The sequence below is a fragment of the Opisthocomus hoazin genome, chromosome 21, assembly GCF_030867145.1.
Source record: "Opisthocomus hoazin isolate bOpiHoa1 chromosome 21, bOpiHoa1.hap1, whole genome shotgun sequence".
In the NCBI taxonomy this organism is placed as follows: Eukaryota; Metazoa; Chordata; class Aves; order Opisthocomiformes; family Opisthocomidae; genus Opisthocomus; species Opisthocomus hoazin.
The window spans coordinates 9,130,459-9,150,484 of NC_134434.1; the positions used below are offsets into that span (position 1 = coordinate 9,130,459).

The following is a 20,026-nucleotide window of genomic DNA, read 5'->3' on the forward strand; positions in this document are numbered from 1 at the left end:
TGCTGCTTTCTGTAGTGCACTTTAGGAACCCACCACAACTTGTGTGGATGCTAAATAATAGCAATGACAACACACAGTTTTATAATTCAACACCCATTCAATTTTATAACTCCACATTTGTCTGAATAGCAGTAAAGCCACAGCAGATAAGTGCTTCTGCACTCCATCTCACTCCATCTAGACGTAAAAGGAGAGATATCTCCAGTAGATGTATTTGCAGATGGTGCTCGCTTGGTAAAGGAGGAGGGATGAGGAGGGAAGCCAGTAAGTTATCTGCAGGATGCACAATACCACAATCAAAACGACTAGGGGAAAAAAAAAGCAAGGAAGCTCATAAATGTCTTTCTTATGTGAGGAGACAACAAAGAAACTGTGATAACTCCTTGGAAAATAGAAACGGCTGCACAGAACAAACCTCAACTACAGACGCTAGTTCGTGCCTTTAAGTCCACTGCTCAGGCCCCGCTCCTCTTGGCGGGGGGACAGCACTCCACGCGGGCAGGACCCAGCACCGCGCGGCGCTCCACGCAGGCAACGGAAAGCTCGTGTCGGAGCCTCGCGCGCCAGCCCGCACGGCCCACGCCACCCGCGGGGCTCCGCTTCGGGCTCTCCCGAGGGGCGGAGCCGGGCCGCACGCGGCTGGCGTGCCCCTGCGCGGGCGAACCTGTAGCGGCGGGAAGGAGTCACATGGCGGCGCTAGGACCCGGGCGCCCCCGCCCTGCCGTGGGAGGGGCGAGCAGCCACCGACCGGCCGCGCCGAAGCGCTCCGCAGCCGGCGGTTCGCAGACGGGCTGGGGCGGGTCTGTCTGGGCGCACGGGGAAAGCGGGCGGCGGCCCGGCGCGAGCGCGGGCATCCTCACGCTGAGGCGCGGGACGTAACTCAGGTACTGAGGCGGAGCCGTCATGCGTGATGCTGCGGAGTGCTTGGCTGGCGCGCGGGGGCGAACGCAGTGGGGAGCGCGGGGGGATCCGGAGCCGGGTGAGCCGACTCCGGAGCGGCGGGCAGGCCGAGGGCGCATCTCTGCGTGGGGCTGCCCGGGGCCAGCGGACGCGCTCGAGCGCGGCCGCAGCTATGGACGAGAGTGACGCGGGCGTCGCGGCTTCATGCTTCGCCCGAAGGCTGCGCAGGGCGCCGGTGGGGCGGTGGGCACGGCGCGGGCTGTCCTCACCCCCCTGGGCGCCACCTCACGTGGGACGGCGGGACGCCTCTTCCCCCCTCCCCCCCCGCCTGCGTTTCTCCCCGCGCATGGGGCAGGCGGCCGCATTTCTTCCCGGGAAAGCCCCCGCTGCCGTACGGGTCGCCCAGCATCCCCCGCCGCCGTCGGCCTCACAGCGCTGTCCGGCGCTGAGCGGTGCTGGCGACCGAGCTCCGCTCCGGCTGCTGCAAGGGAGCGCAGCCCCCAGCTTCCCTCTTTGGCGGTCGGCTCACGCCTAGGCGCGTGCTGCCGCCGGCCCCAGCGCACGTACAGTACCACACCGGAGGCTCGTGAGGCGCCTGCCGGCTCCGGCTTTGTTCTCGCCATCGCTACCTTCAGGCCGGTACCGGGCGATAAGGGTCCCCGCGTCGAGCTCCGCCTCCACGATCCGTTCGCTGCTGCTCACCATTTCAGTGTCGAGCCCCCGGCGGGTAAATGCCGGAGTTCCCTTTGTCACGGCGGTGACAGTTCAGATGCGCCAAAGCGAGCGACGCGCAGTCTGAGGGACCGTACCCTCACAAGGACATCGCCGTAGCCCCGGGCATGAACTCCGTTACTCTGTTCTGGGAGGGCTCTGAGAACGGTGAGGTGCTCGGGCCCGCAGTCCCGCGGCCGCATCTCAAGGCTGCGTGAGCATCTGCGCCGGCGGCGGCCCGAGGGCTGCGCGGGAGCCGTCTCGACTCCGGGCGGCGCGGGCTACGTGCCCGCCCCGCAGCGCCGCGCGGGTGGCCGTGGCCGTTGCCGTTGGCGGCGCCGCGACCGCCACCATTGTTCTCCCGACCCCGCTCCTCCCCCGCGGCGGGTCGCCGCTGCCGGTCTGCATCTGTTGGACAAGAGCCCTTTGCTACCGCTCGAAATCCACGTGAAAAGGTCGGCGGCTTGCCTTACTCGAAACGGTTCTGTGGCGAAAAGCAAAAGCGCACAAAAGTGGGGTTGAGTTGCAGCAATACAACTTCCTCACCGGCGCACCGGCTGTGGAAACGCACGCTTGGTCAGCAGGTTTGCATGCTTTTGGGGTAAAGCAATTGGAAAACCGTTTAGTTTAGGATGTCACAGAGTGAAGTCATGTATGGTTTTGCAATGTTTATTTCAGAGGGAGCGGTAGTTTGTTAAGGCGTGGCAGTTGGCAGTTTAAAAATGTAAAATGGAATCTATTAGTACAGTACACCTGTTTTGGTTCAGTCGGAAGTATAACTCAAGCTAAATTATAAAAATATTAAGGTAACTTTTGGAATTGTGACTGAAGTGGGAATTCACATATCTCGATGTACAACACCATGTTATGCAGCACTGTCCAAAGTGATTGTGTAAAATGACACCTCTTAGCCAGATGATCTTTTCCCACTATATTCAGCTACATGTGCTGACCTACCTTGAGATACAGTGCATGTGCACTTCATATATCAGGGTAATTCCAAGGTATTCTGCAAAAATAAGCATGTATGTCAGGCTGGTGACAGGACTGGACTCTTAATTAGTATATATCTAGCTCTGTCACTTTTTGGTTTTATACTAGAAAAAATAGGCACACTTCTCTACTATAAACAAGTGGCAGAATTTCTATTTTTCTAAAGCTCCAACACATCACAAAGCCACCATAGCTGCAGGGCTGAAATTAATTTTCATGATACATAAAGAATGAATAATGAATGTAAGTATTCAACTGAAGTTGGGATTCTGCAACTTCTATTTTTGAAAGCATACAGAAAACAGGCAGATAATTCAAGTGCAACCGAAGGTATGTTTGTCACTTTTTCTGTGCACCCAGAAAGGGCATATGCTGTCTGGTCTTAAGGTGCCGCTGTGATGCTGATATTAATACACTTACAGTAATGGATGTGGTGTTAAAAAACCCATAGGCTTTAGAAAAATAAGTCCACTTTTCCAGAAACTGGGCATTTGATATGCAGACAATAATTAGGGAGGCTGACAGTGCTGTTGTTTTAGAACTAGTGTATTTGTTTCAAAGGTGGTACTTCAGAAGATTGAGCTGTTAGTTACTGTTGTATCTGTAATTAAAGAAAACATTAATGCAAGTATTTATCTCAAGATTAAAAGAGCTGTTTCTTTCTTGTTAAGAAGCAAGCCGCATTAATACTTCTTCTTTAAATGTGAAGTTAGTATGCAGATCTGTGGCTTATTCATTCGCTTATGGCCCAGTGTAAGCTAGGTGTACTTGTTCATAACACGCTTATTAAGGAAAAATAAAAAATCCCCCAAGAAACCAAAATGATAATATAATCTGTTTTTCCCAGATAATGTGAAGAACAGGGCTTTAACATTTTCATGATATAAAGACAAAATAAATAAGCACAACATCCCCTGTAAAGAACTTTACTCAGATATTAGAATCTACACTGGTGTATTATTTGCTACACATCAAATTGCAGTGTGAATTTACTGTGTCATTGCAGTCTGCTAGTAACTTGTGAATGTACGTTACTTACTGTGCTGTAGCAGTGAACACTGAAATGGTTTGAGGCTAAGTGGGGACTAGAGTTTGATTAATAGTAAGTGTTGGTATGGAGCATCACCTACAGCTACAGACAGCACAGAATTACTCTATGGCTTATCCTAGGAGTTTGGAGAGAGAGAGATGAGGGAATGGTGAAAGCTGGCGAACACTTAAGAAAGGCAAATGTAGCAGAACCAGAAAACTCTCACTGATATAGCAGAGGAGGCTAAAATGGGAGAGTGAAAGTCACTGCAGGGCCTTGTGGGGAGGACAAGAGGTCAGGACAGGCATCGGTAAATACAGTAATGATTTTGTAGGTAACAGGAGTTTGCAGCAGCCTTTGGGAATGAATGCGTAATTCAATTGGCTGATATTTAAGCAGGTAAGCCACAAGAAATGCACTACCCTGTGCATTTCACTGGCCCATCAAAATGGCTTGTACGAAGTGTCTAAGAATGAGTTGTAATAAATAAAATTTGAATTAAAGATATGTGCGTTAGTGCTTTGGAGCATCAGGACAGAGTTGAAGTCATGCTGAATAGGCAGATGTCAGCAATGTCAATGCAAAGGGTAGTTGCTTTATATGTAGAGGGCTATCACCAGGGTCTAGAGGATATTAAAATTATTTTTGCAGGGGTCATTTTTGGCCAAATTTCAATACAGTTGGTTAGTCTTAGGATTCCTCACTCAAAATCAAGGATAATCACACATATTTTGTTTAGTCTGCTTAGATTTTAATACCCTTGGGCAAATATAGGAGGTTTATAACTACTATTACCACAGTAGTGAGCAGTCTACACTTTTCAACGTATCCATACTCCCAACACCCTACGAAGAGAGAATCATTATTCTCTTCATTCCACAGATAGGAAACTGAAGGAGGATCTCTACATTGCTCAGCTTAGACCATCTTCCTTATTTTGTAATTGTACAGTTCTCAATCTAGTGGTGTTCCAGGCTGAATTCCAGTCTGAACTGGGTTCACTGCATGGAAGTTCATGTTTTATTTTTGATAACCGTTATTTATTTCTGTCCTAGGAATTCAAGGTTGGGTAGATTTCTGCCATAGTTAAAACAAGTTAATTCAGGGGAAGTTCTCAAGCTATGTAGATCAGCCTACATACTCACAGATGTCCTTCCTACTCATACTGCTGACCATGAAGTACTGCTATGTGACCAATAAGGGTATTGGCTAAGCACTGATAAATCTAGTATCAGTGTTGATACTGCCATTTCTAGCTGCTGCTTTTTGTAACACAAATGCTCTCCTTTTATATACACTGCACCATCACACCGAACGTACCACCCACAATGGTAGCATCACCCAATATTTCCTCCTAACTGATCCTGTGTCATTTTCCACGGCAACAGGAAGACAGTCTCAGGAGCATGAAACCCCACAGATTTAACTACATTTGCGCCATTTGTTTTACACATTACCAAAGCAAGAACCCATTTATGACAGGAGGAATCTAGAATAAATACTGACTTGTCTGTTGTGGAGATACTGAAACTGAGCTGCAGCCAGTTAAATGTCATCCTTTGCCTGCAAACAGGGCTGACCCAGCAAAAGCAGAAAGCAAAGCAAATGGTTGAAATAGTTACGCAGTAGCCTCCTGTCTTAGCAGGCTTTGGCAGTACCCCAGGACTGAAGTGAAATTCTAAGTAAAAATTTTGCCTGTGCAAATAAACCACAAGCCCATCTCTTCTAACACTAACGATAGTTTCACGTTTCACAGGGGAACTTCCCCACTACTTCCTTATTTGTTCTTAAGGAGGTGAATACAGTCCAGCCTAGTAAGGCACACCACAACAGGCTGAAGGGAACAGGATGAAGTGCATCTTCTGCGGGGTTCATTTAGTTCTGGCTAATGTTGGTGTGTTTTCATGAGCTACTGATAGACTAAACCAGATGAACAAGTATGTGTGTGCACGTGTAGACCAATCTTAAAAGCACAGTGTTTGAAGGTCTGGTATGTTGGTTTATGGTGATTTTTAGCCAAATGTGGTAACAGACATGATGAAGAGTAAATGGATGTTACTGTTTGTTTCCCCGTGGGCTTATTTTTATGAAGTTCTAGGGGTAGGCCAGGTTCCCCCACATCTGCAAGTCTATGTCTTTCATCACAGCAGAACAAAATCGTCTGAGAGACCATTCCTCTTACAGCACGCAAAGCTGGCAAGTTGCGTAGGCCGGGTGGAACAAAACACGTCTCTTACAAGGGTGACCTGCTCTGCTGAGCAAGGGAGAGAGCCAAGAACGGCCAGGGAGGAAGACGCTTCCACCTCCTCTGAGCGAACCGGGCTCCGTCGAGTGCGCGCCGCCGTTGCGAGCTCCGTGCGGAAGCGCGGCCCCAGCCCCGCCCGCACCGGGCCGCTGCACGCAAGGCGGAGAAACCGAGCTGCGCGACGCTGGCGCGCCGCGCTTGCGGGAAGCGCCGTCGGCTGCCTCCGCCGCAGTGACGGTAGGCGCCCCGCCCCTCCGCCCAGTCACGTCCTGCACGTCTCGGTGCGGTGGCCGCCAGCGCGCGCGCGCGCGCCCTGCTGGGGTGGCCCGCGCCGCCGCACGTCACAGTGGCAGGGTCACGCGGGACCCGGCCCGCGGGCTGGCGGGGCGGAGGCGCTTCCATGCAGCCTCTGCACGGAGGCCCGCGGCTCAGCGGCAGGCAGCGTGGCGGGAAGCCGGGCCTTCTTCTGGGCCGCGTTTGCGTCGGGCTCGGCGCGCCGGCTGCTGAGTTACCGTCCTGCCGGACGCGGTGAAGCTTGGACAGTTCGTTTCTGGAAGAAACAAGCGTGTTGCCAAGTAGCTTTCAATGGTGATTCGTCTCAAAAGCCACCTGCCGCTTCAGGTGGCTCGGATGTATTTTACTGTAAAGAGTCCAGTACTGTAGGCCTGCAGAGACTGCCCTTACAACATCTTTGCTATAGGTTCCATAAAGGAGACTGCCCCCGCCTGAGTGCAGGAAGAAGCACAGAGGTGAATGCCATGAGCCGTTTCTTCCTAGGGCTGAATATTCCTATCCAGCACTCAGTAAGCAGCCAGGAGAAGCTGCCGATTGCTATTTTTCAACACAACCTGCTCATGTATTATTACTTTCTGTTGCCACTAGATGGTTAATACAAAAGAATAAAAATTACACAACCCTTCCCCCAACATTTTAAACGTTCTCTCCAAATGAAATGTTCTGACAATTTGGAAGTAGTGGGAGTGACGATTCCTCCTGGCCCCTGGACTCCTTCAATTTTACATATCATTCCTCTTCTTTATACACTTGAGCTGAGACACTTGAATCCACATTTTCCCTGTTGTCATTAATATTACAGAACTACCAGTCTCATGAAGGACTACACTTTGTGCATCTACTCTGTGCTATCTGGTTATTGGTTTAAAAAAATAACAATCCTTTTTTTAAGAATGCTTTGTATCTTGCATCATACAGAAGTTACTGGGAAAAACAAGTTTAGAAGGGTGGACAAATCCCAGTGTCAGGAGGGTTGGCAGAGATGCATCTTTAGACTTTAATTTAGTGACCCACAGCCTGGTGCAGAAATTGCCCAGTCTAACAAGCTGTGCATTTTTACATACTCTTACAGCAATCAGCGAATCAGCCATATGTAGTAGCAGGCACTTAGATGTCTAGTTTTACTGCGGTATTCTGTTTCACTTCTTGTTAACTATTTTAGGTTCTAGTTGTACGGACTTAAAACAATTTTTTTTTCTATTTAATTTCCAGAAAACAAGAGGTGAAGCCAGTAGTATGAGGCTTACTGTCCTTCTTGTACAGCCCAGGGTAATAGAACAGCTATAGTCAGGGCCAGGTTTATTTCTGCATCATGTATATAAAGTTGTTTCTTCCAGGAAGTGGGAGTGCTGGTCCAAATGCCATAGTAAGTATGTTCATACAGGCCTGTTAACAATCATGCATTCGGTGCTCAGTTGTCTAGACAAGTCTGCATGAACTAGATAGTTGTGCCATACATTGTCTGGTTCTGAAATGGAGCTGTAAGAACTACGTAATTCCTAATGCACAACAATCACTATGCAGACCTATACTTCTGAAAGCAGAATTCCTTAGTGATGAACATCTCCGACGTGCCACTGTGCTCACACTCCTCTTTTAGGTACTATCATAGAGAAACAACAGGAGTAATCAATTGCATTTTCAAGAAATGGTTAATTTTTGTATGTGTAAGATTTAACGTAGAACTTCTTTGAAGCGCACTAACTTTTTCAAGATTTCTCTAATAGGCAGACCCAAGAAAAACCTAATTATTGTGATGCGATACCTCCCTGCACTCTTCACATACAGGGACACTTTATCTGCCTTTTCAGTGTCTTCCCTTCCTTCCCCCCCACCCTTTAAACTTTGCAGCATTACTGTCTAGTACATCACATTTTCATGAGAAATTTTATTTTTTAGATGCAAAGGTGCTTGTGGCTGCATATGAAGATGTGAAAGATAAGATGCATCAAATACTAAAAATTCTAAAAATTTTTACTGATAATGTAATAGTAACAGCAATGGAAAGTATTTGCTTCAAGCAGACAGTAATACTGATCATTGTTGCAGTTACTAACTCCCATCATCCACAAAAACTGCCCATGCAGATTTTCATTGCAGTTTAGCTTCGGTGTTTGATGTGTGAAAACTGATAGCTCATCAGAATTTCAAAGGGATCTGTCTACCTTTTCAAGAAACTGGTGCAGCAGGGCTGTATTGCTGTCCTCAGTGGGGAATAAAAAGCCTGAGTGATTTGTCCACTGTTGCACAGAATACTTGTGATGCACCAGGATTTTGCATCCAGGTCTCCAAAGTGAATAGTCTAGGAGCTTCATATAACAAGGTCTCATTACAAAAATCCCATAGACTTTAATGCAGTAGTTATTGCATATTTGTGAAAGTCAAACACGCCCCTGAACTGCTGTAATGGCTTCAGTTTTTCTGTAAAACAGTGATGTGGTTGAAATCCAGTTTTGACTTTGAGAGCTGTGAGGGGATGTTCATTTAAAACCCAGCTGTGTACATCTCATTTTTACATATTTTTTGCAAGCTTTGCAAGGACTAAACTGGAACAAGGAATAGTTAAAACTGCACTGCGTCTTCAAGATTTGTATTCAAAATAGTCCCATATCTTACTTGCAACTTTTAACTGTAGTGCAATTTCTGCCTATTTTGGTGAGATGGTTTTAGTTAGATAATTATCCCAATGTCTATAGACTGTAATTGCTTTTTGTTTCTCAGGGAACAGTCTTGAGCTTCGTCATGGGAGCTGTGGTAGCTGACGATGGTCCATCTGGTGTTAAAGCCCCCGATGGAGGCTGGGGCTGGGCTGTCCTTTTTGGCTGCTTTATCATCACAGGATTCTCCTATGCCTTTCCTAAGGCAGTTAGCGTCTTCTTTAAAGAACTTATCCGGGAATTTGGCATTGGATATAGTGACACTGCATGGATTTCCTCCATTCTGTTGGCCATGCTTTATGGAACAGGTAGGTAGTTCTCTGTTTTTGAAACAGTATTGTGTCATACAATGATGTTTGTAAATCACACAGCCACTTACAGTATGAATCATGATTGCATATCATTACTTGTGTGCAAGTGAGGCATTCCAAAGAATTACTATTGATGGCATAAATCCAAAAGTTATTTAAGCACATCCAGCTTGCATATACAATTAAATCTCTTAACTCAGTAGCTACTAAAGACAATGAGAAATTGCATGGCACTCTGAAGACGAAAAAGACTAAGTATTAGACGAAAGAACACTCTTCTGGATTGGCCTGATGGGATAGACAAAGTACAGAAAGAATCATAGAATCATTTAGGTTGGCAAAGACCTTTAAGATCATTGACTCCAGCTGTAAACCTAACACTGCCAAGTCCACCGAAGAAGAAATGCAAACTGACATAAAATAAATTGTAAAAATTGGTTTATCTTAGCAACTGTAACTGGCTCTTCTTGCCTAGGTCCACTCTGTAGTGTATGTGTCAATCGCTTTGGCTGTCGCCCTGTCATGCTGGTGGGTGGCCTTTTTGCCTCAGTGGGGATGGTGATAGCCTCCTTCTGCACAAGCATCGTTCAGATCTATCTAACCGCAGGTGTGATTACTGGTAAGTAGCGTGCATGGTTGAAAATGGGTTAGCTAACATCTTACCTTTAGGTTGAAGTCTTGTGTAAGTGATAAATATCCTAAATCATTAGGATCGTCCAAATGGACTTTTATAAAGATGGTAGATAAATGTGGAATTAAACTGTAATTTATTTTTTTATTGATGTTAATTTTTCTGGTATGTTTAACAGCCACTGCTATAATCAGTGAAGTGTAACTGTAGAGTACAAGAATATTATGGAGGTGGAATGCTTTTAAAAATGTTATCTTAGAATTCTTTTGTCCATTTGAAATAAAACTATTTTCTCCTAAGTCACGAATTAGAAAAACTGTAATTAGTTGTTTTTTTTTTTAATAGTTATATTGTAGGCCAGTATTAATTTTTATGTACTCTCTGTTACAGGTTTGGGTCTGGCACTAAACTTTCAGCCTTCACTCATCATGTTAAACCGTTACTTTGACAAACGCCGGCCCTTAGCCAATGGGCTATCTGCTGCTGGGAGTCCAGTGTTTCTTTGTGCTCTCTCACCATTAGGGCAGATACTACAACATGAGTATGGTTGGAGAGGAGGATTTCTTATACTGGGTGGGATGCTGCTCAACTGCTGTGTATGTGGAGCATTAATGAGACCTTTGGAGCCACCTAAAACGTCTGAAGCTACCCAAGAGCCAGCTGAGAAGAAAGTGAAGAAAAAACTTCTGGATTTCAGTGTGTTTAAAGATGGTGGTTTTGTAATCTACACGCTAGCAGCATCTATCATGGTGCTTGGCCTCTTTGTTCCCCCAGTTTTTGTTGTGAGTTATGCCAAGGATTTAGGGTATCAAGACACCAAAGCCGCTTTTCTTCTGACTATTCTGGGATTCATTGATATCTTTGCTCGACCTATTTGTGGAATGGTAGCTGGTCTTAAATGGGTTAGACCACGCTGTGTCTACCTCTTCAGTTTTGCTATGATTTTCAATGGCTTTACAGATCTCATGGGTTCTATGTCTGTTGATTATGGTGGCCTGGTGGTCTTTTGCATTTTCTTTGGCATTTCTTATGGAATGGTAGGTGCTCTTCAGTTTGAAGTTCTCATGGCTATTGTTGGTACTCAGAAGTTCTCCAGTGCTATTGGTTTGGTGCTCCTGGCAGAAGCTATGGCTGTTCTAATTGGTCCACCATCAGCGGGTAAGTATTCTGTTTAGTTCAGACTTCAAAATCATTTGCATTGCATCCATTTACACAAATTGTATGATAAGGGAGCAGAGAAAAAGACAACCTGAGTCACTCGAGGAGTGCATATGGTGCTAGTGTTGCATGTTTCAATGACTTTCTGCAGTTACAATCTGAAATAATCCAAGACAGGATGGGATGAATCTTTTCCTTCATGGATCTGTTTCAGGATTGGTTGAATTGCCATCTGGAGATGCTGCTTTTTCTCCACTGAAAGCCTCCACTGGACCTCTTAGTAGATGGCTAACATTGTAAGAGAAGAGTTTTACACCCAGAGTGAATAACAGTGAATAACTTTTGTGAAGTTCAGACCTCTTTGGAGTTGGGATTCAGAATATGAAACCCGCCAATTTTCTTTGGAAAGGACTAGGATAGATTCTCTATACCCATGGCAGATTTGGAGGAGAAAAGCAAATGTCAGAAGAAGGAGCAAAAGAAAATCTGACAAGGAGGACTGTAAAACTGGACTGTTTTAAGAAAAGTAGACTGCTTCTATTGCATGTCTCAGAACCCAAGAATAAGGGGATGTACAAAATATTCAAATTCATTCATTTGAATTCAAAATTGCAAATTACTTACTAATTAAAGAACATAAATGTTACAGACCCTGAGCTGAACACCCCCCCCCCCCAGAACCCACCAGTTCACTGCCATAAAATGTTTACTGTTCATACCAGACACTAAAAAGCATCAAATGTCTTTATTGTGACAGAACCCCTCATGGAAAAAGCAGTACTATGCACAACTTCCTCTGATCTTCAGGTTTGGAGAGGCACTTCCTTCACATCCTCCCTCCTGTTCTTTCACCTCCACCAAGTCCTGTGAAAATTTAACTTGACTAAAGCATCAGAATCAATTACCCCAGACAGACTATTAAATAAGGTTTGCATTTTAAACAGACAGCGCACCGCCTGTGTAGGAAAGGAAATGAGATTGGGAGCGAGAGGAATCTGATGATACAGATCCCAGCCATGGATGCCCACATTTTGATCTGAAATACACGGCACTTATCTCTTGCATATGAAGAAGGCTAGGCTAGTTTTATTCCAGTTGAATTGCATGACTCTGTATGTGCATGGGAGTATGCGTTTTGGGATGTGACATTAAGTCAGTGAATGTTAAACTGAATTGAAATAACTGAGAAATATTTTGTTATAAACTTGTTAAAAAGCTATTTCAAAAAAATTGCTTAGATAGTCATGCTAATTCTAGACAGAAGTCATGTAGAAGTTTAAAACATGTCATTGTAAGATTGTAACTTTTGTTAAATACCTGGAATGTTGTCTTTTTCAGGAAAACTCTTGGATGCAACAGGGAGGTACATGTTTGTTTTTATTATTGCTGGAATTGAAGTTACCACCTCAGCACTTGTATTGGCCTTGGGAAATTTCTTCTGCATTAAGAAAAAAACAGAAGAACCACACACAAAAGAAGCAGCAGCAGAAAGAGAAGAATTAAACAAATCTGAAGACAAAACTCCTGAAGATGCCAAGGTGGACTCTATTGAAGTGGAGCAGTTTCTGAAAGATGAGCCTGAAAAAAATGGTGAAGTTGTAACTAACCCAGAAACGTGTGTGTGAGCCTGACAGGAAACCAACAAAGCGTTTAGAAAAGAAAGCTTTTCAACACTATTTATTTTAGAAATAGACCTAGTTTAGGGCTGGGCCATCTGCTTTATTAACTGGAGGCCGGTCAGGTCATCAGGTCTCTCTGGAAGCTGATTAGCTAGACAACCTTTTATTGGAAAATTAGCTTTAAAAGTGAAAGGTGGAGCATTGTGGTTATACTTTTTATGTAAACTAAAAAGCTTTTATAAACACAAGTAGAGTCTTGCTATGCATCACCAGAAACTGCTTACTTGGAAGAGATATAGGAAGACTATATTTCAAGAAAAGTGGAATTTAATATATGTTTTCAGACAGTATTGGTGGAATCGCTGTGTTGTGCGGCTAAATAGAATTTCCCTTTCTGTGTTCTTTGTGAAGGGGAAAGAGTTTGAGATGGAGAAAAATCTCAGGAACTTAAAGGTCTCCATTAGGTTTTTGAATTTCTTATTTTTTTAGCTTTTTAGAGTAATTGGCCTAGCCCTAATTTAATTTTGATAATAACTGTTACTTTGATTTATGCAAATGTATTTCTGAGTTTTGTCTAAACCTGTAATCTTTGTACTTATCACCTGGAAATACTGTATGTGGAAAGGCAAATTACAGATACTGTCCTCAGCAGATCACACAAGTGGTATTCTAAGGGAGTACTAAAAGAAAATAAAATGAGCCGAATCGATCTTGACAAACCATAAGCAAAGTTAGCCTATGTTTACATACACGGTTTTCAGTAGTTTCCCTGCAGCACTGAAAAATATTACAAGTCACATGGAGAAGACAGATACTAGGTTTAGTACAATCTTCTGAAAGAGTGTTTATTTTGTATACAAAAGACACAGTATATGACCTGTAAATTCGAGTGGATCGACTTAGCGAAGGGACTGGATTATTTTGAAACACGTTAGCCATCTTTAAAATGCAATGTTAGCAACATAGGAAAGTCTTAAAAGGGTGGGGTTGTTTGGGTTGGTTTTTTTCTTCTTCTTTTTTTTTTTTCTCTCTCTATTTACTCCACTTCCCTAACCCTTTTGCTTAATCTATAAAAGTTCATGGTGCCATTCTTGCTGGTTGAGGAAACATGATAGAACTGTCGATCATATTTATGACAGCAATGCATAGGGACCAATCAAGAATGGGGTTGCCACTGCTACTCATTGCACAAACAGAACAGGGAGTCTGTGGCCAGTCTTTAAATCTTCTCTGACACTGGTATGGGGGAAGGAGAAGAAACAAATCAGACAAGGCAGTGACAGCACATTTGAAAAAACATGGAAAAGAAAAAGATTCATTGTGACAATGCTGAACAGAAAAGGAAGGTAAAAGGAAGGCATTTTCTGTATTTTTTTTCACCCAAACACTTTCAAAAATGTAATTGTTTATACAAAATCATGATACTGCAACCCACCTTTCAGATATGTTTATGAAAAGATGTCTAGGCTTTGTGACTTCAGTAACAATCTTCAAAATAGACTAAAAGTAACAGATTCAGTTTTCTTGTTGGTAGGCAAAAGAATATTGGCTTTCAGGTGCCAAAATTGTTCTGCTTAATAACTGAAAACTGGAAGAAGCTAATCCCTTAACACCCTATATTCCTTTTAAAAATAACATCATTAATTGTTTCATACTCAATCATTTTAAAAGAAACATACAGTAAATCCAAGAAAGTGCCAAAACCATGAACCATTCCCTAATGGAACTATCTCTGATAGCAGCTTCCATTTTGGTAGTTTCTTCAAAATGGTTTTGCATTGCTTAGGACAACCTTGGACAGAAATTGGAAAGTCAGGATCATGATGTTTGAGTGATTTTAAAAAGAAATGGATGCTGCATTGAATAAACTTTATTTTTATATTGCATGTAGTGCATTACTTTAAAACTTAATTTAGTGGCAGGAATTGTGCTGGCATGTCCTAGTCACCAAACTTAGCTCCAGTTTACTAAAAAATGAATCGGTACTTGGAACACTGCTAGCTCCAGAAGGCTACCACATGAAAGGGCAAGAGGAAAATGGAATCCACAGATCAGTTTATGACATCCCTGGAGGCTGCTTCAGCTGATACGTGAAGGCCTGATAATAGCTTTCAGATTGGAGTTCTCTGTCCTGTTTCAAAAAGCAAAACCTAGAAACATTCCCAAAGGTGAATTCAGATTGTCAAATAGCCGTTTTTGTCTTATTGGGGGTTTTGATCACCAGATTTCGTTGCTAGATAATGCTGTACTGTTATCACAGACTCCTTTGACCTCAAGCTTTGGCACAATTTTTAGTTTCTGTACATTCTGTAAATTGTCTAGACAAACATCTCGAAAATTTGGGCTTATACTGGCTTCCCAGACTGTTTCATTTTCCACACGTAATACCTTTATGATTAACCTGGAAACAAGACGTTACAATTTTATGTGATTGGGGCAGAAGAGGAAGTTATTAGGACAAGGGAAACACATTTCAACAAGACACCATAAATAGTTTCTAAAGTAAATCTAGTGTTCACAGAAAGTGCCTCATTGGCCTATATAAGTTCTTTTCCTTGACTCAAAGATGAACTACTCTCAGTAGGACTGCTGGTGCTCTTGTGCTATTTTCAGCACAGACCTACCAGTGGATTGCAGTATTCGTGAGAGCAGGAGATGCTTACTGCATGAGAGAGATGAAATCACAGGACTCTTATTGACTGTGAGAAATAACGGTTGGAATTTAATTTGCTAAGCAGTTTCACACAGGCTATAAAATCTTTTACTGTTTTCATTATTCACAAGAAGCTTAACACAGAGATGAGAAGCTCCAAATGCAGATCTCTTAGCAATATCAAAACTGGCAGGTTTAGGAATACTTCTGAGTTGTGGAGCCAGTTAAGCTCCCTGCTTCCATTCTGTCCCATTCAAGGGTGACACCCAGGTGTGCGCTAGCCCTCCAGTCCTCCTTCTGTTCAGCTACCTTTATTTCCTTAGAAACAGATTGACTATACTGATTGGAAGGAAACCACCATGCATGCCAGATCCCTAGCTTAGACAACTGCGGGCCAGTATGCTAGGCTCTGCTGAGGCATGCACCCAACTGCTCCTACAGGCATGGCCAGAAAGGCTTTATAGTGAGCTCCTGTTTTATAGACCTCCCTGCTTCCTACCCGAAGATGTTAAAAAAAAAAAAAAAAAAAAAAAAGCAGCAAGCATTGAGTCCTTAGGTTCCCAGCGCTGTTGTAGAACACAAGCTAGGAACCGTTACATACAGGAGGACAGGATTGTATTGGAACCCTTTCTCTTGGCAAGACTAGTCTGGCTCCTTATTAACTCTGTTTATTGTACATTTACAAGGAATTGCTTTTAAACCTCTCCAGGTATTTTGGTACAGTATTTCTTTAATCTCAGCACCACTGAGATCCTCTTCAGAGCAGTTTGTGAGATGTGCTCTTTCACTTCTTTTGAGGATTTGCATGGTCGGAGTCATAAAGCATTGCTAAAGAAACACTAACTGCCCGGGGACACAAGCAGAACAGTTCCATGCAACATCTACCTGGATGAACCTTTGTACAACCTTTACCTGGTTAAAATTTTGTGATTTGAAAAAATCAACAGGGAAGAAAAGGGGAATGGGGAGGGAAGGCAGGTAATCATACATCAGACTTGCCAAGCATCCCAAATACAACATTATAATTTACTCTTGCATCATACACTATAGGAACAAATACAATTTCTTTAGACACATAGTTGATGAATCTATTTAAGAAGTGAGGTAAACAATCAAAAAACATAAGTGCAGTGCAAAAAATCCAAACACAGTTCTATAAAACAGCTGAACAGTTTTCATAATTATTTCTCTGAAACTAATGAACGGTCTTTTAGCGTACAGGCAAGAATAAATTTTAAGGCATCTTAGATCTTTGTACATTCTATAAATTGTGTACTATAGGATTTATGGTTAGAATGTTGTATGTTTGATCATGTAATGGATTTTAGGCCCTTAATTTCCTAATGTAAGGTGAGGATGTGTGTATAAATGCCTCACAGAGAATACATAAAGAGGTATACATGTGTGCATATATGTATTCATATATGTATGTATCAATCTATATACATATCAAACATGCAAAATACCCAGTGGAGACAGTTTGCCTGTTCACTAGACAATGACCAATGCAGAGTTAAAACTATTTTCTTCCTCCTCCTATACAAAGATAAGTTTGGTTTTTTAAAAATTTCTAAATAAAGTATCTTGTAGCTGCTTGGAGCCTAGAAGATCTCAGCAGAACTAAAAATTTTAAAGGGATGCAGATATCTGCTTTAAATCACAATCTCTAAATTTTATTTTTCTCCAGTCCTTAAATGCATTACAGCAATTCTTCAGCAGTACCTGCTGCTAAAGCAGTCAGTTCCCTAAAGTGGAGACTTGAAATGGAATGAAGGTGTGGTGTGAAGGACCAGAAAGATCTTATGCTTGTTAATATTAAATCCCATCCAAACAAATACGTGTGTCAGACAATGTAAAATCATTCTCTAAAAAGAAACTAAAATATTCCCCATACCAACCAATCAAACTTCAAAATGAAAATCCAAAATACACTCATGTATGCACCTTTGCTATGTCCCAAAGAAAAACTTCTGTTTGGTATGCGATCATAAACAGAGGGCTTTCAGGACAACGCAAACTCTTACATGTTAGAGCGGTAAGTACTGACTTTTGTATGTGTGTCTGTGTCTCTCTGCCACACTTGTCTTTAAGATTATGGGAGTACACTTCAGTTCTGTGCAAGTGAGATGACCGTTTCTCATTAATGCACTTTAATGTAATGTGTACATTTATACTTTTTTTTCATGTTTTGCTAGTAAACTAGTGCAAATGTAGTGAATAAATATCTATTTGGTTGTCAAAAACTGTGGGGGTGAGAAAATAATCTTAGAAAAAAATAACACCCAGATTTGGAAACTGGGCTGCATTTGCACATGCTCAAATAGCTATACAGAAGCACAGTGCTTATAGAGCAGAAAGCAAGAGGTGACATGAGCTCCCAGGCAGCCAGAATTTAACGTGAGCAAGGGGACTGCTTTTGCCATGACTCATAGTTTGTCCAGTTCCAAAATGGAAATGGGGTCTTGCTGTAAACGATCCTGAACACTATTTTAAAGCATTAACTAGTTTAAAATAATAGCTACTACTTTTGTTGTGCTCCATGGAGAAATTATTATTCTTGTCCTCTGAAGAGTACTCCAGGTTTTGTTTGCAAGTAAAAGTTTCATGAACTGCTATGACTTATAAAGCTCTAAATATTTTGAGTATGACCCACTAACAAGCTGTCTTTATCATCAGGTGATGCTCTTTAGAACTTGAAAGCTCCTAAGAAAATACAGTTTAAGAACACGTTTATGGTGGGGTTTTTTGGATTCCATGGTACCCCAGCTAAGACTGTCTCTCCTCAAGGTATAATCTCAAGGCTACACCCACGTGAATCAAAAGTACAGTCTCTTCAATGTAACAAGAGCTAAATTTTGCTATCTAGAAGGCTCATACCTATTTGTGCCTAATTCTAAGTACATCTTCTGAGAAATTTTAGAGAGATCTAAGCTCAGCCCCAGAAGTTCCTCTGTATATTTACACTGAAAAGATCGTAGGTCTAGCTGACATAAACCCCCATGTTTCAATAAACATATCATTACCTTTTTTACACTCGTTTAGTTAAATCAGTAAGACTTAAGGTGTAATCAAATGCTTTGCTACCCTGCTGGCCAGATCAAGCCATATGCTGCTACAGGAAGGAATGTTACCAGGTGGACTGAAATGACAGAATTTATTAGCATGCAGTCAGCACATCCTTGTGACAGAAAACCAAAGAGATTATCTTTGCCTCTGGTACTCTTTGACTCAGAAAGAAAGCAGTCAGACCATTCACCGTGGAGGAAAAACGGGCACGACCTGAGTTGCACAGCGTCTGTTCCCTGCTGTCGAAGGAAGGTGACAATATTTGAAGAGTAAACACCTTTGACAGTAGCAGAGACACTGCATATGAGAAGCAATGGCTTTGGAATATATTATTTCAGCAGTCTTCTCAATGCTTCTGGAAGAGAGCTCATCTTTGTGCCAGTAACAAAAAGGCGCATATACTGCAAAAGTCAGGGCTCTTCATAGTCTCTTGCTAGTGACATAGTCTGCGAGATCAGCAGGCCTGCATTTGTCTAGCAAAGTTAGAGGCAGACAGAGTAAAAAGCTACTTACCTCTAGTTACACGCTGTTTGTTCCTTGACTGATCTCAATACCCACTTCATGATCTCAGCAACATTCCAGCTGGCAACTTTCCTCACTATGCGTAGATGAATGCTTCGGAGCAGTAAGAAATGAGGATAGCTCTTGCTCATCTGACTCTTCATCTACTACTGTTTCAGCCATTTAAAGCCTTTCACTGGAAAACTCTGAATCCAATGAAGCGTATCTAGATTTTAGTATTTAAAATTCTTAAATAGCAAAAGACTTTTCCAGCCTTGAGGAAAAATGTGGTGTAAGATCCAGTGGTTGACAATGTCAGACAAACTTAAAATACAATTTCTTAGCAATGGGAGCAGAGAAACATTTGCCATTTGGGTCTTCTAAGAAAAAAATATGCACATGAACTCAAAATACTGTGAATCACTTACTTATCCTTTTCTTAAGGATTATGGGAAATACCAAAAGCTCTGCATTGCCTTTGTGCCTGTAACGCTTGCAGCACTGAACCAAGCTAAGGACTATAATTAAATTAAATGTTTTGTCTGGTTATGAGATCAGGACTAGACATTTTCTTCCTAGTGCGTAATATACCAAATGAATTCCTGTTTTGTTCCACATCCCACTGCACCTCAAGTATCCTGGACTGGTCACAGCAAAGACACAGTAGACTAGGGCTTAATGCGTTAGGATGATATACACAATTTCCCCTTTTCCACATTCTTATTTGTCCTTTACAATTCTATTTCTCAGACCCAGATCTTCTCTATGCATTTCGAGTAAAGAATTTTCCCAAAATGAGATTAACAAAGAATACTAACTTTTTTTTTTTTTGGTAGACTGTGTATTTTTGTAGATCATAGTTCTCTGTTGTCCCTCTGCCTGCAGCACGCAACTGTTTTGTCAAAAGAACTGAAGCATACCAGTCTTAGTAAGACTACGCAGGAAAAAAACACCAATGCCTGAGAAAAAGTCTTAAAGTGTTACTCCTGTGCAAATATTTGCTGATAAAATTAGCAGGATTTTGCTGTGAAACAGATTCTTACTGAAGATCAGGCCTCTGAGCACTTTCCTGGCATAAAACTACTGAACGATGCAAATAGCCCATACAATTCAGGTTCATACAATCACTTAAATCTAGATCTAGACATACAGACATAATGCCAGTAATTGTCACCTGAATGAACCAGAGGGAAGTATAAGGTTTTTAAGTTCTGCATTCTTTAACAGCAAAACCTTTTTATAATTAACCTGCCTCGT

The 20,026-nt window shown here is 42.6% G+C and overlaps 2 protein-coding genes across 2 annotated transcripts in view; one reads left to right on the forward strand and one right to left on the reverse strand.

Annotated features, from left to right (window-relative positions):
* Window positions 1–733: 733 nt before the first annotated feature.
* SLC16A3 (solute carrier family 16 member 3) lies at window positions 734–12,555 on the forward strand. Its single transcript, XM_075440595.1, has 5 exons — window positions 734–884; window positions 8,895–9,138; window positions 9,617–9,760; window positions 10,163–10,930; window positions 12,269–12,555. Exons 2-5 carry the CDS (start codon window positions 8,916–8,918, stop codon window positions 12,553–12,555), a joined length of 1,422 nt encoding a protein of 473 aa, XP_075296710.1. The 5' UTR covers window positions 734–884; window positions 8,895–8,915.
* A 2,842-nt stretch (window positions 12,556–15,397) lies between these two features.
* The window catches only part of CSNK1D (casein kinase 1 delta), a 28,581-nt gene continuing 23,952 nt past the window's right edge, over window positions 15,398–20,026 (reverse strand). Inside the window, exon 9 of the mRNA XM_075440600.1 lies at window positions 15,398–15,520. Coding sequence (XP_075296715.1) covers window positions 15,398–15,520 — 123 coding nt within the window. The remainder of the gene's footprint in view (window positions 15,521–20,026) is intronic.

Coding starts and splice junctions, on each gene's coding strand:
- SLC16A3 (XM_075440595.1), top strand. CDS start 8,916: ATGGGAGCTGTGGTAGCTGACGATGGTCCATCTGGTGTTAAAGCCCCC. Junction 9,139..9,616: donor GGCCATGCTTTATGGAACAG/GTAGGTAGTTCT, acceptor CTTCTTGCCTAG/GTCCACTCTGTAGTGTATGT. Junction 9,761..10,162: donor AACCGCAGGTGTGATTACTG/GTAAGTAGCGTG, acceptor TCTCTGTTACAG/GTTTGGGTCTGGCACTAAAC.